General features: G+C 38.7%; 1 protein-coding gene across 2 annotated transcripts in view; it reads left to right on the top strand.

Annotated features, from left to right (window-relative positions):
• The window catches only part of Nudcd1 (NudC domain containing 1), a 68532-nt gene that overhangs the window by 5875 nt on the left and 43629 nt on the right, over window positions 1-19028 (top strand). For both annotated transcript variants that reach the window (XM_052747750.1, XM_052747749.1), the window contains exon 2: window positions 5556-5710. In XM_052747750.1, the coding sequence (XP_052603710.1) occupies window positions 5556-5710 (155 nt within the window). The remainder of the gene's footprint in view (window positions 1-5555; window positions 5711-19028) is intronic.

The raw sequence follows: 19028 nt of genomic DNA, 5'->3' as shown, positions 1-19028 counted from the left end.
ACACAGTGGTGCTAGAAAACCAACAGTTGGCTACTGTGTTGCTCTTATTTAGTACAGTATATATTTCTAACCGTTCCTTACAAAATAAACAGTTCATTGGACTAAAGGGGACATTTCCACAGCTCCCACCAACATTCTCATAAACTTCGGATTTTGCCTGTGAAGTTTGAAATATTTCCAGGCTTCAGTCACCCCTCTTGGATGTGACATGGATGACCACAGTAGCTTGCTAATAATGGTTTTGCCCCTTCTCTGCTGCAGGCTGTTTTCCACATCTTATTTTTAAGTACTGTCTCAGGAACTCAAATCTGAACTTTCCTCTCCTGTTTAGAAACTGATGAATCCTTACTTACATCGAGTTTAGAAAGGAAGAAATAAAGGTAAAGTCAGATTAGATTATAGAAATCTAACTTCTCCCCTTATTCTCCAGCTGCATTCATTTGCAGCTATTCTTGGTGCATAGTTCCTGTATTTTACAAAGCCAATGTGGTGGCTAGTTCTAATTGTCACTTGACACAATCTGGAATCACTGCGGAGGAAATATCAATAAGGAGTAGATTAGGGTGGCCTGTGGGTGTGATTGTGAGGATTAATTGATGTTAATTAATTAATTGTTCAGTTAATTGAGGTGGGAAGGCATACCTTGAATGTGGTGGCACTGTTTAATGGGTTGGGCTCTGGCTTGAGTGACAGGGAAGGGAAAGACAAGTTTAGCAATGAGCATGCCTTCATCCTCTTTCTGTTCTTGACCATGGATGTGAATAGCTGCTTCAAGTTTCTGCCATGACATCCCTAGCAGTGATGGATGGTGACCTGGAGTCATGATGCACAGAAATCCCTTTTTTCCCCAAAGTTGCTTCTGTCCAGGTTTTATCACAGCAACAGGAAAGAAAACTAGGACATCCAGTATGAATACTTATCTTTTTCTTCCAGTTTCTTCCTGCTTTTGTTTAGAAGGTATATTATTTAAACATGTATTTCTTCAACTAATTCTTCCTTCTGTATCTTGGCTTAGTCTTGGAAAGCTGTTCTTAATCTCCTAAAGATCAATTATCTTTTACATTTCCTGTGGTATTTGTATTTTTTATGTAACGGTTTAATTCTATAGAATTCAGTATACAACACATAATTATTTGACCAGTGTCCCTTAGTTTTGTTTGGGAATGGGGTTATTTATTTATTTATTTATTTATTTATTTATTTATTTATTTTTGGGGCATGGTCTCACTATGTAGCCCTAGCTGGCCTAGAACTTGCTGGTCCCTAAATCACAGAGATCTGTGTGCCTCTGCCTCCCAAGTGCTGGGATTAAAGGTGTGTGCTATCACACCTGGCCCATTATCCCTTGGTTTACCAGATCCTAAGTTCTTAGAAAGTACAGTATGTTCTCTTTGTGTATCATTAGTGTTATTGGTGCTTGTTAAAAGACTAAATAAATGAGTGAATAAATATGTAAGCAGGACTCGGTGCAGGCATTGAAAACAGGGAAAGTGGGGCTGGAGAGATGTAGAGGGTTCAGTGCCCAGAACCTAAATCATGACTCATAAGCATCTGTAACTCCAGTCCAAAGGATTGGATGCCCCTTCTGACCTCCATGCAAATGGTGCACATACATTCCTGCAGACAAACAAACATACAGAATAAAATGCAAATGAAAATAACAAAGTGATATGATGTCCTGGATAGTTTTTGTTGTTAACTTGACACAATTAACAGTTACCCAGAAAAAGGAATCTCAGTTGAGGTAATACCCAGATCAGATTGGCCTTTGCCCTGTATGTGAAGAATTGTCTTTAGTTTGATTGATGTGGGAAGACCCAATCCACCATGGACAGTGCCACCTCTGGGCAGATGATATATACGATAAGTACATGATCATCTCATTAGATGCTGAAAAAGCCTTTGACAAAATCCAACACCCCTTCATGATAAAGGTCTTGTAGTGACCAAGAATACAAGGACTGTACCTAAACATAATAAAGGCAATTTATAGCAAGCTGACATCCAACATAAAATTAAATGGAGAGAAATTCAAAGCAATTCCACTAAAATCAGGAACAAGACAAGGCTGTCTACTCTCTCCATATCTATTCAATATAGTGCCCGAAGTTATAGCTAGAGTAATAAGACAACAAAAGGAAATCAAAGGGATAAAAATAGGAAAGGAAGAAGTCAAACTTTTGCTATTTGCAGACCATATGATAGTCTACACAAATGACCCCAAAGATTCTACCAGGAAACTCCTATGATTGATAAACACCTTCAGTAATATGGCAGGATGCAAGATTAACTAAAAAAAAATTGGTAGCTCTCCTATATACAAATGATAAATGGGCAGAGAAAGAAACCAGAGAAACATCACCCTTTACAATTGCCACAAATAATATAAAATACCTTGGGGTAACTCTGACTAAGCAAGTGAAAGACCTGTATGACAAGAACTTTAAGCCTTTGAAGAGAGAAATTGAAGAAGATATCAGAAAATGGGAAGATCTCCCATGCTCATGGATAGGTAGGATTAACATAGTAAAAATGGCAAACTTACCAAAAGCAATCTACAGATTCAGTGCAATCCCCATCAAAATTTTAACACAATTCTTCAGAGACCTGGAAAGAATAATACTCAACTTCATATGGAAAAACAAAAATCCCAGGATAGCTAAAACAATCCTGTACAATAAAGCAACTTCTGGAGGCATCACCATCCCTGACGTCAAGCTCTACTGTAGAGCTATAGTAATAAAAACAGCTTGGTATTGGCATAAAAACCAACATGTTGGGAAAAGATCTTGACCAACCCCACATCTGATAGAGGGCTAATCTCCAAAATATATAAAGAATTCAAGAAACTAGATATAAAAATATCAAACGATCCAATTAAAAAATGGGATACAGAGCTAAACAGAGAATTCTCAACAGAAGAATCTCAAATGGCTGAAAGACATTTAAGGAGTTGCTCAACATCTTTAGTCATCAGGGAAATGCAAATCAAAATGACTCTGAGATACCATCTTTCACCTGTCATAATGGCTAAGATCAAAAACACTGATGACAACTTATGTTGGAGAGGATGTGAAGCAAGGGGAACACTCCTTTACTGTTGGTGGGAGTGCAAATTTGTACAGCCACTTTGGAAATCAGTATGGTGGTTTCTCAAAAAACTGGGAATCAATCTACCTCAAGACCCAATGATAGCACTCTGGGGCATATACCCAAAGGATGCTTAATCATACCACAAGGACACTTGCTTAACTATGTTCATAGCAGTATTATTCGTAATAGCCAGAGCCTGGAAACAACCTAGATGCCCTTCAACTGAAGAATGGATAAAGAAAATGTGGTACATATACAAAATGGAGTACTACTCAGCAGTAAAAATCAATGACATCATGAGGTTCACAGGCAAATGGATAGAACTAGAAAATATCATCCTGAGTAAGGTAACCCAGACTCAGAAAAACAAACATGGTATGTACTCACTTATAAGTGACTACTAGATGTAAAGCAAAAGATAACCAGACTACAACCCACAGCTCCAGAGAAGTGAGCTAACAAGGAGGACCCTAAGAGGGATGCATGGATCCCCCTGGGAAGGGGAAATATATGAGCTCTCTATGGGTAAACTGGGGATGAGGGGGCAATAGCGTATAGGGGATGGGGGATGAGAACATAAGGGAACAGGATGGTCGAGCTGGAACAGAAATGGAGTGGGAGAGCAATGAAAGAGATACTATGGTAGAGAGAGACATCATGGGGATAGGAAGAAACTAGGTGCTAGGGAAGGTCCCAGGAATCCACAAGGATGACCCCAACTTAGACTATTAGCAGTGGTGGAGAGGGTACCTGAACTGGCTTATGGTCCCAGGAATCCACAAGAATGACTCCAACTTAGGCTACTAGCAGTGGTGGAGAGGGTGCCTGAACACTGGCTTACCCCAGTAATCAGATCGGTGAATACCCTAACTGTCATCATAGAGCCTTCATCCAGTAACTGATGGAAGCAGATGCAGAGATTCACAGCCAAGCACCAGGCTGATCTCCAGGAGTCCAGTCTAAGAGAGAGAAGAGGGATTCTATGAGCAAGGAGCATCAAGATCATGATGGGGAAACATACAGAGACAACCAAACCAAACTAGTGGGAACTCAGGAAGTTTAGACCAACAGCTGTATAGCCTCCTTGGGACTGGACCAGGCCCTCTATGTGAGCGAGACAGTTGTATAGCCTGATCTGCTTTAAGGGCCTCCTGGCAGTAGGATCAGGATCCATCCTTGGTGCATGCACTGACTTTTTGAAGCCCACTATCCCTGGTCGGACGCCTTTCACAGCCTTGATGCAGGGGGAGAGGCTTGGACCTGCCTCAGCTGAATGTACCAGGCTCTGCTGACTCCCCATGGGAGGCCTTACCTTATAGCAGGAGAAATGGGGGACAGAGGGGGGGGATGCGGGGGGGGGGGGGGTGGGAGGAGGGAAGAGAGGGGATCTGTGGTTGGTATGTAAAATAAATTTAAAAATTTCTTAATTAAAAGAAGAAAGCTGGCTGATCACAAATCAGAGGAAGCAAGCCAGTAAACAACAACAGTCTTCCATGGTTTCTACTTCAGTTCCTGCTTGAGTCCCTGTCCTGAATTCCCTCAGTGATGAACTGTGACCTGGATGCGAAAGCTGGAATTAACCCCTTCGTCTCTGAGGGTTTTTTTTTTTTTTTGGTCATGAGGTTTACGACAGCAACAGAAGGGAAAGTAAAACCGTGGGTAAAGAAGAAAATAATTGCAATGAGAATAGAGTTAAAGTGGGTTTTATATAAAGGTAACATGTAGGTCCAGTGCAGTTTACTTCATATTTTTTGTTACAACGGAAATTAGTTGTAGGACATGAGTAGTCCTGAGCTGCAAGAGTTCTTAACTGCACAGAAAGGCAGGAGTGTGAGGGAGAGACTATATTTGGCCAATTCAGAATGAGGAAAACAGCTAATGTGTTAGTTTAGAGAGCCCTGTTCTATACATAGAAAAACCTATGTATGTCCTGACTATGATATTGTTTTATTCTATATAATTAGGAATGATAGACTATGATGATAAGGTGACTGTTTGTGTTTACACATTGTTTTCTAACTATGTAATCATATAATAAAGACATTTTTTTCTTTCTTTATGTGTGATAGAGATGAATAATACACTGGGGTAAGATTGTTTTACAAAGCATAAAATGCTTTTATAAACTGGGCTTGTTTGCCCATAGGTTAGAAGTCCTTTGTTTTTAGAATTTCTATTTTTGTAATTCAAAATTGTAGAGGTACATAAAAGAAAAAGATTGTACTATGAAAGCCCTGTGTGTTATAGCCTCTGTAGCTGGAATTGCCTGATTTCTGTGCCCTGTAGGCATTCTCCAGAAAGTAATTATCTAAGGTGCAAGTTTTGATGATTGTGTGATTTGATGATTTGATGATTTTGATGAACTGTACATATCAGTTTATGTAAATATATGTGTGTGTGTATATCTATATCTATCTATCTATCTATCTATCTATATATATATACATACATTTGTCTTTCAGCTGTAGCAGAAGTAAAACTTCGGGATGACCAGTATACGTTGGAGCACATGCATGCTTTTGGAATGTATAATTATCTGCACTGTGATGCCTGGTATCAAGACAGTGTCTACTACATTGATAACCTTGGGAGAATTATGAACTTAACAGTGATGCTGGTAAGAAAAACATACAGAGTATAAAGATAGCTCATCCTATTCTGTTTATTCTTTAATCTCTTTGAATCTGATGTCCAGACAGTCAAGGTGAGCATACCTTTGGAATGTGGAAACCTGTCATCAAGTTGTAAGGCTCCCTTTCTGCTTATGTCAATTGTAGCTTTTACTCTTGTTCTTGTATTTTATAACCCTTTGTCCCCAGCCATTTCCACCTGTGTGTGCACCAGGGATGGATCCTGATCCTACTGCCAGGTTAAAGTTAAAGTGTATCTCTTATAAACAGCTAGTACTTCATTTGGATAAGAGTTTGTCAATCTTACTGATTTTTCTCAAAAACTCAATGCTGTGTTTCATTAACTCTTTTTATTTTGTTTTGTTTTGTTTTGGCTGTTGTTTTTTGTTTCTGTTTTACTGATTTCAGCCCTGAGTTTATTTCCTGCTGTCTACTCCTTTTGGGTGTGATTTTATTATTATTATTATTATTATTATTATTATTATTATTATTATTATTACAGAGTTTTCAGGTGTGCTAGTATGAGATTTCTCTAATTTTTTTTTTTAATATAGGCACTTAGTGTTATGAATTAGCCTCTTAGAACTGCCTTCATTGTGTCCCGTAAGTTTGGATATGTTGTATATTCATTTATCCATATTAACAAAATTAGAAATGAAAAGAGGAATATAGCAACAGATACCTAGGGACTCCTTATGATTATAACGACATACTTTAAAAACCTGTACTCCACCAAATTGGAAAATCTAAAAGAAATGGATAATATGCTCAATACATACCACTTGCCAAAGGTAAATCAATACCAGATGAGTAATTTAAACAGACCTATAACCCCTACTGAAATAGAAGCAATTATTAAAAACTCCCAACCAAAAACAGCCCCAGACCAGATGGTTTTAGCACAGACTTTATAAGAATTAATGCCAGTACTCTTCAAATTATTCCATAACATAGAAACAGAAGGAACATTGTCCAATTCATTTTAGGAGGCCACAGTTATCCTGATACCCAAACTGCATAAAGACCCATCGAAGAAGGAGAATTAAAGACCAATTTTCCTTATGAACGTAGATACAAAAATACTCAATAAAATACTTGCAAACTGAATCCAAGAACATCAAAGATTATTCACAATGATCAAATAGGCTTTACCCCAGAGATACAGAGATGGTTCAACATACATAAATTGATAAACGTACTCCACCAAATAAAGAAACTGAGAAATAAAAACCATATAATCATCTTACTAGATTCAGAAAAGGCCTTTGACAAAATCCAGCACCCTTTCATGATAGAAGTCCTGGAGAGATTATGGATACTAGGAATATACTTCAACATAAGAAAGGCAGTTTACAGCATGCCCATAGCCAACATAAATTTGAATAGGGAGAAACTAAGATGCAATTCCACTAAAATCAGGAACAAGACAAGGTTGTCTATACTCCATACATATTCAATATATACTTAGGTAGAACAATAAGACAACTGAAGGAGATCAAGGGGGTGCAAAGAGGAAGGGGAAAAGGCAAAATATCTTTATTTGCAGATGATATACTATACATAAGTGATCCTAAAAATTCCACTAGGAAACCCCTACAGCTGATAAACATTTTCTGCAAAGTAGTTAGATAGAAAATTAACTTAAAAAAAATCCTATATTCAAATGACAAACAGACTGAGAAAGAAAATCAACACCTTTCACAATAGCATCAAATAATATAAACTATCTTGGAGATAACTCTAATGAAGCAAGTCAAAGACTTGTATGAAAACAATTTCAAGTCTTTGAAGAAAGAAATTGGATAAGATAGCGGAAGATGGGAAGATTTCCCATGCTCATGGATCAATAGGATTAATATAGTAAAATGGCCATCCTACCAAAAGCAATCTCAAGATTCGATACAATCCACATCAAAATTCCAAAACAATTCTTCACAGATCTTGAAGGAAAATTTTCAGCTTTATATGGAAATACAAAAAACCCAGGATAGCTAAAACAGTCCTGAATAACAAAAGACATGCAGGAGATATCACCACCCCCAATTTCAAGTTATACTACAGAGCTATAGTAACAAAAACAGCATGGTACTTGTAGATGTAACCAACCTTCTTATTAAATAAGAAACACAGAACCAATGGAAAGAAAAAGCCAAGAGGTCAGAGCTAAGAGCTAAAACCTTACCCTTCCTCCTGCGGTGGTCCTACCTCTCCGAACCAGAGCTACTCCCTGTGTTAAAGTCTTTATATAGAGTTTCTGTTCTGCCTTCTCATTGGTTGTAAACCCAACCACATGACCGCCTCATCATGGCCTGTCTGTATAGACCTCCAGGTTTTCTATGATTGGTATTGAGATTAAAGGCATGTGTATCCAATACTGGCTGTATCCCTGAACACACAGAGACTTACCTAGCTCTGCCTACCAAGTGCTGGGATTACAAGTGTATGCCACCACTGCCCTGCTTTCCTATGGCTTGCTAATAGCTCTGACCCCCGGACAACTTTATTTATTAACATACAAATAACATTTTAATACAAATAAAATATCACCATAGTACTGGCACAAAACAGATACAATCAATGGAATTGAATTGAAGATCCAGACATAAATTCACACATATGGATATCTGATTTTTGATATAGAAGTCAGAAATACACACTAGGAAAAAGGAAGCATCTTCAACAAATAGTGCTGGTCAAACTGGATGACTGCATGTAGAAGAATCCAAATGGATCCATGTTTGTCATCCTGCACAAAACTCAAGTCTCAATGTATCAAAGATTTCTACATAAAACCAATTGCACTGAATCTCATAGAGGAGAAACTGAGGAATAACGTTGCACTCATTGGGACAGGAAAAGACTTCTGAATAGAACATCATTAGCACAGGCACTTGTATCTGAAGTTTTTTTGGTCCCGCCTGGCTCCCGTGGCCCCTCGGTCCCAAGTAAACACACAGAGGCTTTTATTAATTAAGACTGTTTGGCCATTAGCTCAGGCCTGCCATTGACTAGCTACTACACTTAAACTCAGCCTATTTCTGTTAATCTGTATCACCACGTTTTCCATGACTTTACCTGTGTGTCATTACATGCTATCCTGTATGGTGGGCTGGTGTCTGTTGACTCAGCCTTCCCCATACCAGAATTCTCCTTGTCTGCTTATCTTGCCTATACTTCCTGCCTGGCTACTGGCCAATCAGCTTTTTGTTTATCAACTAATCAGAGCAACACATTCACAGAATACAGAACATCCCACAGCAGGCACTAAGATCAACAATTAATATATGGGACCTCATAAAACTGAAAAGCTTCTGCTCTGTAAAGGACATTATCCTTTGGAACAAAGTGGCAGCATGAAGAGTGGGAAAGGATTTTTACCAACTACACACCTGATAGAGTGCTGTGTTGGGTAGTTTTATGTCAACTTAACACAGCTAAAGTCATCAGGGACCCTCAGTTAAGAAAATGCCTCCATTGGATCGAGCTGTAGGCAAGCATGTAGAGCACTTTCTTAATTAGTGATTGATGGGGGATGGCCCTGCCCATTGTGTGTGGTACCATCCCTGGGCTGGTGGACCTGGGTTCTGTAAGAAATCAGACTGAGCAAGCCAGTAAGCAACACTTCTTTTAGGCCTCTGCATCAGCTCCTGCCTCCAGGTTCCTGCCCTGCTTGAGTTCCTGTCCTGACTTCCTTTGATGATAAACTGTGATGTGGAAGCATAAGCCAAATAAACCCTTTCCTCCCCCGTTATGGTGTTTCATCACAGCAGTAGTAACCCAACTAGGACTAGTATTTGAAGTACATAAAGAACTCAAAAAAACTAGGTATCAAGAAAACAGATAACCCAATTGTAAATGGGGATACAGATCTAAATAGAATTCTTAAAAGTGGAAACTCAAATGGCTGAAAAACACTTAAAAAAATTTTCAACATCCTTCATCATCAGGGAAGTGCAAATCAAAACTACTTTGAGATTTTTATCTTACACCCATCAGAATGGCCAAGACAGTTTATGCTAATAAGCACATGGAATAAAGGAAACATTCATCCATTGCTGGTTAGAGTACAAACTTGTACAGCCAGTATGTAAATCAGTGTGTCAGTTCCTCAGAAAGATGGCAATCAATCCACCTTAAGATCCAGCTATACTACTCTTGGACATATACCCAAAGGATGTTTCATCCTCCCTCACACTTGCTCAGCCACGTTCATTGCTGCTCTGTTTATAATAACCAGAAACTGGAAACAACCTAGATGTCCTTCAACAGAATGGATAAAGAAAATGGTACATTTATAAAATGGTGCATTATTCAGCTGTTTAAAAGAGAAAGAAAGAAAGAAATCATTAGTTTTGCAGGTAAATGGATGGAACTAGAAAAAATTCATCCTGAGTGAGGTATGCCACACTGAGAAAGACAAATATGGTATGTATTTGCTTATGTCCGATAGTAGCTGTGAAGACAGTGATAACCAAGCTACAATCCATAGAACCACAGAAGTTAGCTATAGAATAATGGACTAAGAGGGACAGATAGATTTCTTTAGGAATGGGAACTAGATCAGATAGTTACGTATGGATGGTGGAGGATGGAATGGGAAGGTCAAGTGGGGAGGGAGATGGGCACAAGAGAGGAAATATGGGGAGAGACAGCTAAAATTGAGGGCCATTTAAGGGCAGCACAGAAACCTAATACAGTAGACGTGTCTTAAAATATAGACATATATGGAGGTGATCTAACTAAAATCACCAAATAATGGGGGAGAGAAAGCTCCAACTAGCTCTATCTTTTCACCAAATGAAACTCCTAGTACTGGAATTGGGTTACATCTAATTGAGATATTGGCCAAAGGGAATCCCCAAACAACCCAGACTGTTGCCAAGATCATAGGTTGCTCTCTACATATTGACAAAAAGTCCCCATTGCTGAAGACAATCCCTACACAACTCTTTGAACATGGAGAAGTCGAGCTGGTACCCAATTATAGTCTTCACCCCATGTGCTAATGTCTTTTGTACAGGAAGATACTCTGCACTCTGCCAAAAGAGAAACATAAACATCAGTCTAGCCACAAATGTCGATCTACAATGATGTCCTGCCCATTATGCTAGTGCAGTGATGACACAAAGCTTGTGGGAGTAGCCACCTAATACCTCATTTGACTTAAAGCCCACTTCACAAGGTTGAACTCATACCTGACACTGCCTGGGTGACCAAGAACCTGAGACTGGTTAGCCATAGCCCAGGGACATAGGGTAAAACCAAATACTACTATGCTTAAAAAAATAACTATGTAGCCATAAAATGACTCCTAATGACATTCTGCTATCCTCATAGATCAGTGCCTTGCTCAACCATCATCAGAGAAGCTTCCCCCTATAGCAGATGGGAACAAACACAGAGACCCACAGCTGGACATTATGCAGAGAGACCTGGGAATATAGAGCCCTAAAAGGGATGTCTCCATCAAATCCTTCCCCTCAGCGCTCAGGGAACCCTGTGGAAGAGGAGGCTCAAAGAGTGTGAGAGCCATAGGGCATGGAGGACACAGCCCTAAATCAGCATGATCTTACAGAAAACAAGGCCCACTAAATCAACATATCAAAGCTCATATGATCTCACAGAGACTGAGGCAGTGTGCACAGGCCTGTACAGGTCTGCCCTGGGTCCTTTTCATATATTTTATGGCTTCCTGTTTGGTGTTTTTATGGATTCCTGAGTGTGCAAATAAGAGGTCTCTGTTTCTTGTGCTTTCTCTTGGGCTCTTCCTTTTGTTTGTTTGTTTTTGTTCAATTCTAATGTGTTAGTTTTTGTTTTATATCTCATATTTATCTTATTATTATCCCTTAGAAGCCTGTTTGCTTCTGTCTCTCTAATAAGGGACTGAAAGGGAGTAGATCTGGATGAGAGGGGAGGTAGGGAGGAGCTAGAAGAGGAAGCGGAAACAAATCAGATATTTTCTATGAAAAAAAATCCATTTTCAATAAAAGGAAAAAAATAAATGAATATTTAAATAAATAACTAATAAGTAGCTAGCTGTTAGTCTTTTACCCAGTATAACAATCTTAATTAGAAGGTTAGTATATTCATGGTTAATATCTTGGGTTTTATGTTGGCCTCCCTCCAGTTTGTACTCTGACTCCTGTTCTTCCTACTTCTAGGAGGAAAGCAAGCCTGAGAAGCTTAGTTCATGCTTTTCAGTGACTAGTTTTAAAAACTTTATGTGTGGACATACGTATGAGGGTATGCTCCTCTCCGCAGACACATGTTCAAACTGGAGTTGGATGTTAGCTTGGTGCTCCTCCACCAGGTTTGGTGGCACACACCTTTAACCTCAGAACTTGGAAGGCAGAGGCTGGTGGATCTGTGAGTTTGAGGACAGCTGGGTCTACACAGTGAGCTCCAGGACAGCCAGGGCTGTGCAGAGACACTGGTCCAGAAAGGGAACTGGTACTGCTCCATCACTTTGCCACCTTGGCTTTTGAGACAAGTTCTCCCGGGAAACCTGAAGCTCAATGTTTTGTCCACAATGAATGACCTACATCTGCCTGTTTCTGTTTCCCAGTGCTGCGATTGGAAGCACCTCTGTGCTGGGATTTGAGCCTAACTGAGCACAGCTGCTCAGACTCTACTTTTTCCTGAAATTTTATTTGAAATTATCTTGTCTTATTTCCAAACATAGTGACATTATTATTTATATTGTTCAGTGTAGAGATCATGGTACATAGCCTTCATGAATGTTTCTATTTATGTTATAAAAACCATATACAACCACTTTTACTTCTCTCATCTTTTGAGCTATTTGTGTTATGTATTTTATTTCATCATATAAATGATGCATGTTAATGTATTAGCTAAACGGCTACTAAGTAGTATGTTAACTGATCCCTAACTGCTCACTGTTCCTTTTGTCTTCCTGTACATTTCCCCTACAGTGCTGTCTGTTTAATTGCCTCTCTCATTTAAATTCATTTAATAGTTATTTCATGTTAGGGCACAGTGTTTGGTATGTAACTAGAACAAGCAGTATTTATGTGATTTAAAAAAACCCTGAAAACGGCAAAGGTACTTAGTGACGTCTTAACCACATTGTTGCTCTGTCCTCGCCAGTACTCGTTTCTTGTGAAATTTCTTCATTTATCTAAAGCAAGGTGTGCATGCACACATAAGTTCTTAAAAATGCAATTTTGATCATGGAATAGACCCCCTCCCCCCAATCTTCTCTTCTACCACTTCGTCCATGATACTCCATCAGTACTAAACTAGTACAGTCCTGAAAACCAGCTGTTAGCATTGGGGCTTTTCTCATCTGGTCCCATCCATTTGGCCCGTACTCTTAGTCCTCTGTCCGGCTGCTTCCAGGCCTTCGTGTAAGTCTCAGTAACTCATTTCTTCATGTAAGAAGCTCTGTATCTTTTCCTCTGCCGCCCAGGAATAATCACGCCACCAATGCTCAGATGTGCATGGACCATGACCTCCTTTATCAGAGGCTAGCAGATTTTCTGTTCAGGGCTAGATATATCAATCTTAATAGGCTCGTCTTCTGTTACAACTGCTTACTTTTTGATTTCCTTGGGAAAATAAAAATAATTGGTTAAAAAATACAAGTATGACTGCCTTCCAATAAAATTTTATGTATAAACACAGAGAGTTAGCCAGAAATGGTTGATGAACTGTTGTTAGCTGACCTGTGGACTAGGCCATGTGTCTTTAACACATTTCTTTGAAACATTGTTGTCATTACATTACTGCATTTGCTACTACTAATTTTTATATTAATAATTGATTTTAGTTTTTAAATTAATTTAAAGAGTAATAGATTTCCATATATATAGTTTTGGTTGATTCTCCTTCCTTCTTTACTCCCCTTTTTCTCTCTGTCCCCTTCTCCTGCTGTCACCTTTCACTCCTGGTATTCCCCCATCCATTTTGTTGTATTGTTTTTCCTACTCTCCACTCCCTTAAAGCCTCTTTTTTTTCTCTAGTCACTTGGACTGTTTCTAGTTTTCTGTCTTTACCCATATTTACTCCCATCTGGAAACACATATTTAACACTTGGAGTCTAGGGTCTGTTTATTTACATCTGGGTTATCTTGTTATACAGTATTTTCCAGTTCTATCCATAATGTCATATATGTTATTGTATATGTATTTCACAGTTCTATTGTCCATTCACATTGATGGGCATCTAGCCTGACTCTATTTCTTTGCTAATATAACTAGAACAGTGTTAACAATGGCTGTGCAAATATCTGGGTTTTGTGTATATGTCCAGACGTGGTGTAGCTGGCTCACATGTTAGTCCTATGGCTAGTGTTTTGAGAAGACCTTGTACTGGTTTCCATAGTAGCCACACTGCCACCAACAGTGGCTAAGGATCCTCTTGCCTATATTTTTTCCAGTGTTTGCTTTCCTCACAGTGGCTCCAGAGGCGGCTCTGTGTTTTCATCTGCTCCATATGATTTTTGATTTTGGTTTAGCTGTTGTTGTTAGTAGAAGTTCCTGTCCAAATCAGGCGTACAGAATAGCAATCAACTATGATGGTATATGAAACTAATCTAGAACATGATTTTATTTTTATGTAAATCTTAATGGATCATCCCACAGAATACACTGTTTGAATTCCAGGTATAATGGTCATTCCCTTAATTCTAGCCTTTGGATCTGCTGGCAGGAAAACTTACCAGGTAAAAATCACAAGCCTGCATGATCTACAGGTGACATTGTATTTCTGAAATAACTACCATACTCTATATACATTTTCAACTTTTGTCAAATAATTCTTAAATTTTTTATGTCATGGTCTTTAGAGTATATGATTATCGACTTGAATTGGTGAGTACAGTAAGAAGAGTGAGCCTCTTTAACGTAAAGGAAGAAGAGTGGGCAGTTATTGTAGGCGCTATGGTTCCTTTGTCTTTCTTACATCCTTTTTCTTTGTAAAAAGATGATTCAGACCACTTAATTCAAGCTGCCTCTTTTAGTTTTGGTCCTCTGAATAGTGTCTCCAAGCAACTTGTATTATGTGCTTAGGATCAGTTTGGCCTACTTTTGACACGTGTATATGCTTCAAAGCTTTCCACTGTTGTTCATCAGTGACATCACACCTCTTTGTTTCTTCTTCTCTCAGAATTTTCTTAGTAAAGTAGAGGTAGATTGCTCTTGGGGAAATATTTTCAATAAAACCTAGTGGTTCTCTTTGAAGGGGAACATTCCATTAGCACACTATAAAAGGCTCATTTCTAACCCCTTTTATTCTGTTTTACTCATTTTTCACCATGCAATATTTTTAAAAACCCACATGAATAAGTATTCTTAGTTATCTTTAGTTTTTTATATAAATTAATCTCCCAAGTAAAGAAATACTTTTCTTCAAAGATTGATTGAATGCTTCTATGTAGTTAGTCAAAAAGAAGTTGATAGTATGCCAAAGTGAAGCCCAGCAGTAAGATGTACCGTACGTAGTACAGAGGAGGAAATGACAGATGTTGGGGATGCACTGGTCAGGGTTTCCTGAGTTGATGTCACCTCAACAGAGTTTGGAAGGATGAATTAGAATCTGCCTCATAGGAGCTGGATGTATTCACGTCACTCAGGACATGGAAACAGGAGAATTATAAGTCAGAGGCAAACTGAGCTACATAACAAAACTATCTCTAAACAAAGGAAGGAAAGAAAAGAACTTGCCTTTTAGATTGAGGTGATGAGTATTCTGGCAACATAGATATACATTGGACAAACAAAGTTAAGGCATAGTGGCTCCCTATAGGCAGTATATTGAAATGGGAGGGGTGTATGGATAGGATCACAGAGCCAAAAGCTTGGTTGTTATCAGTTGTCTTGCTGATGACCAGGATTTGGAGTACCATGTCCAACTTAAATCACAAATACTTGATTAGAAATCTGAGGTAAAATTTAATTTCACTGGAAATCTACGTAAACATTGTAGCTTGGTTCAAGTATTTTCCTCTGTTGAAAACTTCCACAGGAAACATGTAATCAGAAGTTTTCCTGGGTTCTTCTGCAGCTGCTCTCAAATAATCACTCAGAGGCATAATATGAATTATAAATGCTCCACCAATAGCTCAGTCTTATTATTAGGTAACTCTTATATTTAAATTAACCCATATTTCTATTTATGCTTTGCCACGTGGCGATACCTTTATTAGCATGGCATGTTCATCTCCTGCTCCCTCTGCATCTGGCTGGTGACTCCTGACTTCACCCTTTTTCCCATCATCCTTTGTTTGGACCCCCGGCCTATACTTCTTGCCTAGCTACTGGCCAATCAGCATTTTATTAAACCAATTCAAGTGACAAATCTTTACAGTGTACAAGAGGATTATTCCACAGCAGAAACAAGTTACTTATAATTATATCCAAACAGATTATTTGACATGTAATTGGAGCAAATACCAATACTTTTGAAATTCATTTTTTTCTGACCTAATTTGTCTTATCTATGGGCAACTTATAGAAAGTGGTTATACTTTTTTTAGTTTAGTTAGTGCCTTTTCTCTTTTCTGAAATATTCCTCCTTTTACTCAATCAAGTTTTAAAAAGAGACCATTATTATAATAGTATATATTCTAAAAAGCCATGTTTTAGGGGTTTTGTTTTGGTTTTTTGCCTTGTTTTTTGCTCCATTAATTCAGCTTCTTTCTTTGATTTTCAAACTCCATTTCACCTCAGAATCATGTAGAGTAATTGGCTAACATGAGAACTAATTTCAGGATTCCATTTCCAAAGCCTCTGAATCAGTGTGTTATGACTGACGGTGGTCAGGAAATTTAAAATTTTATCCAGCACGGTAGGTAATTTTCCTGGGGTCCTAGTAGTGACTAAATCTTGAAGCCCAGTGGAATATCATACTTACTATTTTTTCTCATCAACAATAAAATAAACCAGCGAATTCTTTGAACTACTATGTTGACAGCATGTGAAGAATGCAGAGCATTAATTAGACACCAGCTTTTCCCTGTGGCTGGTGTAAATGAGCACCCTTGTTAAATCGGCAAATAACACCATGGGAAAGTAGAAGGCTCCTTCCTTCCCTAACTATTAGGAGCCAGCAGATGGCAGCAACTCAATATAGCGGTTACAGAGAGGCCTCCCACGCCAAGCAAGTTTAACTGCAGGATTGCAATAGTTAAGCTTTAAGAAATGTCAGTGAGGAGAAAGTGTGCTTGGGGCATAGAAAAAGCCTGGAGGGAGAAACATTTTATTTGCTGCTACTGCACAATTTAAGGAAACTTGTTGTTTCTCTGTATTTAGAATATTTCTGTCATAATAGACTTCTATTTACTTGACAAGCTATCTTGTGTTCTCCAGTAACAAGTATGTCATCTTCTTGGGTGTCTTTAAAATGTAGGCAGTAGTTCTTGGATTTCATTTGTAAACATATATTCTGTGGCCATGCCATAGAGAAACAAGTTAGAACTACTTTTCAGCCCAGATCCTTTGGTGCCAGCAGGCTAATTCTAGGCCTAAGCTTGGCTTATTTATAACAGTTCAGTTAGGTAATGGGGCCTAGTTATTTAAGGCAAAAGAAGAAGATAAATGAGAGGGGTGAATTTTGAAAATAAAAATGTTTAGTGCAGTATTAAATACTTCATTTTACTTAGACATTAATGAAGCTAAATTGATTATAAACATCTATGCTTAAAGCTTTATAAGAATAGAAATGGAGAAAGCTTAAGAAATGAAGTTAGTTCTTAACAGTGGTGGATTGTAGCTAGAGTTTTCCTGCCTGGCCCACAGTCAGGACAAATCTCTCTCACCTGCCAGTCCCACAGTCTCTCAGACCCGACCAAGTAAACACAGAGACTTATATTGGTTACAAACTGTATGGCCGTGGCAGGCTTCTTGCTAACTGTTCTTACAGCTTAAATTAATCCATTTCTATAAATCTATACCTTGCCACGTGGCTCATGGCTTACCGGCATCTTCACATGCTGTTTGTCATCATGACGGCTGGCAGTGTCTCTCTCTGCCTTCCTGTTCCCTCAAATCTCCTCTCTGTTAGTCCCGCCTATACTTCCTTCCTGGCCACTGGCCAATCAGTGTTTTATTTATTGACCAATCAGAGCAATTTAACATACAGACCATCTTACAGCACTTCCCCTTTTCTTTTCTTTTTTTTCAAAAAGGAAGGTTTTAACCTTAACAAAGTAAAATTACATATAATTTGGGAATTTGGGCATAGCTTCTCTTACTACTTCCTGCTGGAGGGGGGCGATGTATCTTATGGGGACACAAAATTTTACGATTATGGAATAGTCCATGAGGCTGTATTGTCTGAGCCAGTTGCCTTCAAACCATTCTGGATGTTGGATCATCTGGGCCGTGGTGTCATTGGAGACCTTTCAGGGGGTCTTGGCTGGTCAAACCTGATGTATTTTAATCTGGAACAAATCCATAGCCTCTGACTTTCTGTGGAAACAAAAGCAGAGTCTCCTTTCCAAAGCAACACATCCTTACATCCAAATTTTGAAGTCAAGGTATCTTTAAAATATACATCTTTTACGATCAAATGTTTTTCTGCAGTTAAAAATCCCAAAGACAACACAATCCAGATTCTCTGTAATATTCATCTTTATGTGGCTTATTTTTTATATTAATTTTACTGTCTCTTTAAAGATTTTATTTTTTAAAACTATGTATTTGTTTATATAACTGTATATATCACCTTTTTTGTCTCTTTCAAGTCTACGTATCTTTTACACACATTGGAAACTATTACATCTGAATCTGTCTTATTGTGAATCTATTGCTTTAAACTGCAGCAGCTGTCGCTGCCGGCTCCACCCACCTCAGCTTCCCAACATGGCGTTTTCCGCCAGCTCTGGGAGCTATCGTGGGTCTATGCTTGTATTCAAGCAGCATGTAGCCCAGAAACCTCTTTTTTTGTTTTGTACTAGCAAAGGCTAAATCCACCACGCAGCTTAATGTGCCACTTGCAGAAGCCTCATTCCCGCCATACTGCAGGTCGAGCGCGCACGTTAGGAACCCGCCAGTAGCTCAAACCAGCAGCTGCCTGCTCATTTGAGAGAGACAATTAGGAACTGTTTTTAGCTCCGTTTTAGAATCTTTTTTTCTCAGTTTTTAGGTGGAAACTCTTGCCCCACGTTGGACACCATTTGTAGCTAGAGTTTTCCTGCCTGGACAAATCTCTCTCACCTGCCAGTCCCACAGTCTCTCAGACCCGACCAAGTAAACACAGAGACTTATATTTGGTTACAAACTGTATGGCCGTGGCAGGCTTCTTGCTAACTGTTCTTACAGCTTAAATTAATCCATTTCTAT

This window comes from Peromyscus californicus, unplaced genomic scaffold (assembly GCF_007827085.1).
Source record: "Peromyscus californicus insignis strain IS unplaced genomic scaffold, ASM782708v3 Scaffold_20__1_contigs__length_68692818, whole genome shotgun sequence".
NCBI lineage: Eukaryota > Metazoa > Chordata > Mammalia > Rodentia > Cricetidae > Peromyscus > Peromyscus californicus.
The sequence above is the reverse complement of the archived record's forward strand: the minus strand, read 5'-3'. Positions and strand labels throughout refer to the sequence as shown.